At 39.1% G+C, this 3,753-nt stretch overlaps 1 protein-coding gene across 1 annotated transcript; it reads left to right on the forward strand.

The window, feature by feature from the left end:
- Nucleotides 1–1,087: 1,087 nt before the first annotated feature.
- On the forward strand, nucleotides 1,088–1,277 carry LOC133748057 (ATP synthase subunit epsilon, mitochondrial-like). The gene has a single exon (XM_062176585.1). The coding sequence runs from the start codon at nucleotides 1,088–1,090 to the stop codon at nucleotides 1,241–1,243; it is 156 nt and encodes a 51-aa protein (XP_062032569.1). The 3' UTR covers nucleotides 1,244–1,277.
- Nucleotides 1,278–3,753: the final 2,476 nt, after the last annotated feature.

The raw sequence follows: 3,753 nt of genomic DNA on the forward strand, positions 1-3,753 counted from the left end.
GGCCATGTCACATTTATCAATAATCACCTTGAATGTATATGGCCTAATTCTCCAATAAAAAGATACACACTGGCTAAATGGACTAATAAACAAGACCCATCTATTTGCTGCCTACAAGAAACACATCTCACCAACAAAAATATGTGCAGACTGAAAAGGAAAGGATAGAAAAAGGTATCCCATGCTAATATAAAGCAAAAATTAACAGGTGTAGCCATCCTAACATCAAACAAAATAGACTATACCACAAAAAGTGATAAAAAGAGACAAAAAGGGAATTATGTAATCATTAAGGGATCAATTCAACAAGATGATATGAGTATGATTAGTGTATAAACACCCAATGCCAGGGTTCCTGGCTATTTATGAATATGTTAAAGGATCTAGAGGGAGACCTAGACTCCAATACAATAGTAATGGAGGACTTCAACACCCCACTTTCCTCAAAGGACAGAAAAACTAGAAAATCAATGAAGAGACAGCAGAGCTAATCTAAACTATGGACAAAATTGACTTAACATATATCTACAGAACATTTCATTCCACAGTTGCAGAATACACATTCTTCTCATTAATGCATGGGACTTTCTCTAGGATAGATAATATGCTAGGCAATAAATCAAGCCTCAGAAAATTCATAAAAGTTGAATTTACACCATGTATTTTTCTAACCACAATAGAATGAAACTGGAAATTAAGAACTTAAGACTCTCTAGATGGGACCAGCACTGTGGTGCAGTGGGTTGACACCCTGGCCTGAGGTGCTGGCATCCCATATGGGCACCGATTCAAGACCCGGCTGCTCCACTTCCAATCCAGCTCCCTGCTATGGCCTGGGAAAGCAGTGGAGGATGGCTCAAATCCTTGGGTCCCTGCACCTGTATGGGAGACCAGGAGGAAGCTCCTGGCTCCTGGATTCGGATCAACACAGCTCTGGCTGTTGCAGCCAGTTGGGGAGTGAATTATCAGATGGAAGACCTTTCTCTCTCTCTCTGCCTCTCCTCTCTCTGTGTAACTCTGACTTTCAAATAAAATAAATAAATCTTTAAAAAAAAAAAAAACAGGCTCGCCCTGCTCTCACGACATCATGGTGGCATACTGGCACCAGGCTGGGCTCAGCCACATCCGGTACTCACAGTTCTGCGCCAAGGTAGTGAGAGATGCGCTCAAGACCGAGTTCAGAGTGAACGTGGAGAAGACCGCAGGCAGCAACGTCAAGATTGTGAAAGTGAAAAAGGAGTGACCACCCTGACGGGAGCTGGAGCTGCTGCATTTCCAAGTCCAGGGAAGACACGTGGTGCGTGTCACGGTGGAGGGAGAAGAGCTCACTCCATGGGGAGAAGTCCTGTCTTGTTCATAAATTGACAACACCAATAAACTGAAACACGGTTCACTCAAAAAAAAAAAAAAAAAACAAAAACAAAAACAAAAACAGACTTTAGAACATATGCTAACACATGGAAATTGATCAAAATCTTCCTGAATGAAGACTGGGTCAAAGAAGAAATCAAAAGGGAAATAAAAATTCCTGGAAATGAATGAAGATGACATTAGAACATACAAAAACTTTTGGAAACAGCAAAAAAACTAACAGGCAAGTTTAAAGCAATTAGTACATACATCAATAATTGAAAGGTCTTGCACTGTAGTATAGTGGGATATTTTACTGCATACATACCAGCATCAAATATGGGAGCCAGTTTGAGCCTTAGCTGCTCCACTTCCAATCCAGCTTCCTGCAAATGTATCAGGAAAAGCGGCAAATGATGGCCTAGGTGCTTGGGAAAATGCACCCATGCATGTGACAGACCCGGAAGAAACTTGGTACCTGTTCTCACACTGGCCCATCCCTGGCTGCTGCAGCCATTTGATGAGTAAACCAGCACATGAAGATTTCTTTCTATCTGTCTCTCCCTCTCTTTCTGAAACTCTTTCAAATGAATACATAAATCTTAAAGGCATCAAATAAATGCACTATCAATGCATATCAAGAATCTAGAAAAAACATTCACCCGGACCAAGGGGGATTTCTCCCTGGCATTAGATATTATTCCATATTCACATATCAATAAATGGGATACATCATGTTAACAAACTGGGAAACAAAACCATATGATTATCTCAACAGAGAAGTCATTGCATAAAATACAACATCCTTTCATGATAAAAACCATCAGCAAATTGTGTGTAGAAGGAACACTCTTCCACACACTCAAGGAAATTTATGACAACCCCACAGCAAGCATAATGTTGAGTGGGGAAAGGTTGGAAGAATTTCCACTAACATTGAGAACCAGACAAGGATGCACACTTTCACCACTGCTGTTCAATATAATCCTGAAAATTTTAGCAAGAGCCATTAGGCAAGAAAAAGAAATCAAATGATAAAAATTGGAAAGGAGGAAGCATAATTATCCTGGTTTGCAAAAGATATGATTATATACACAAAACTCCACTAAGAGACTATTGTAACTTATAAGAGAGTTTGGTAATATGGCAGGATATAAAATCAACAAAAAATAGGGCCGGTACTGTGACACAGAGGTAAAGCTGCCACCTGAAGTGCTGGCATCCCATATGGGCGCCAGTTTGAGTCCCAGCTGCTCCACTTCTGATTCAGCTCTCTGCTATGGCCTGATAAAACAGTAGAAGATGGCCCAAGTCCTTGAGCCCCTGAACCCATGTGGGAGACCTGGAAGAAGCTCCTGGCTCCTGGCTTTGGATCAGCACAGCTCTGGCTGTTGTGGCCAATTGGGAAGTGAACCAACAGATAGAAGCCCTCTCTCTCTCTCTCTCATTCTGTCTCTCTCTCTCTATCTATCTCTCTCAGCCTCTCATTCTCTCTCTGTGTAACTCTGACTTCCAAATCAATCAATCAATAAATCTTTAAAAAATAATCAATAGTCTTTGTATACATAAAAAATGGCATAACTGAGGAAGGACTTGAAATATAAGTCCCATTCACAATAGCTACAAAAAAAAATTTAACCAAGGAGGTGAAGGATATCTATGATGAAAATTACAAAATATTAAAGAAAGAAATAGAAGATGGCCCAAAAAATGGAAAAATCTTTTATGTTTTGGATTGGAAGAACAAATCTGATCAAAATCTCAATACTACCTAAAGCAGTTTACAGATTTAATGTGATTCCAATCAAAATGCCAATGACATTCTTTGTAGATCTAGAAAAAAATAACACTAAAATTAATATGGAAACACAAGAGACCCAGAATAACTAAAGCAATTTTAAACAACAAAAACAAAGCTGGAGGCATCACAATACCAGATTTCATGACACACTACAGGGAAGTTATAATCAATATAGCCTGGTACTGTCACATAAATAGACAGATAGACCAATAAAACAGAATAGAAACTACAGAAGTCAATCCACAACCAACTGATTTTTGACAGAGCAGCTAAACATCAGTCCCTGGAGAAAAGACAATCTTTAACAAATTGTGCTGGGAAAAATGGATGTCTTCATGCAGAGGTATGAAAAAGACCCCTACCTTATACCTTTTACAAAAATCTACCCAAAATGGATGAAGGATCTAAATCTATGACTTGATAACATCAAATTTCTAATGGAGAGCATTTGTGAAACTCTGTAAGACATTTGCAAAGGCAAAGACTTCTTGGAAAAGTCCCCAGAAGAACAGGCAATCAAAGCAAAAATAGATTAATTGAATTACATCAAGCTAAGAAGTTCTAACACTGCAAAAGAAACACTCAGCAAAGTGAAGAGGAAA

This window comes from Lepus europaeus, chromosome 2, assembly GCF_033115175.1.
Source record: "Lepus europaeus isolate LE1 chromosome 2, mLepTim1.pri, whole genome shotgun sequence".
NCBI classification, from domain to species: domain Eukaryota; kingdom Metazoa; phylum Chordata; class Mammalia; order Lagomorpha; family Leporidae; genus Lepus; species Lepus europaeus.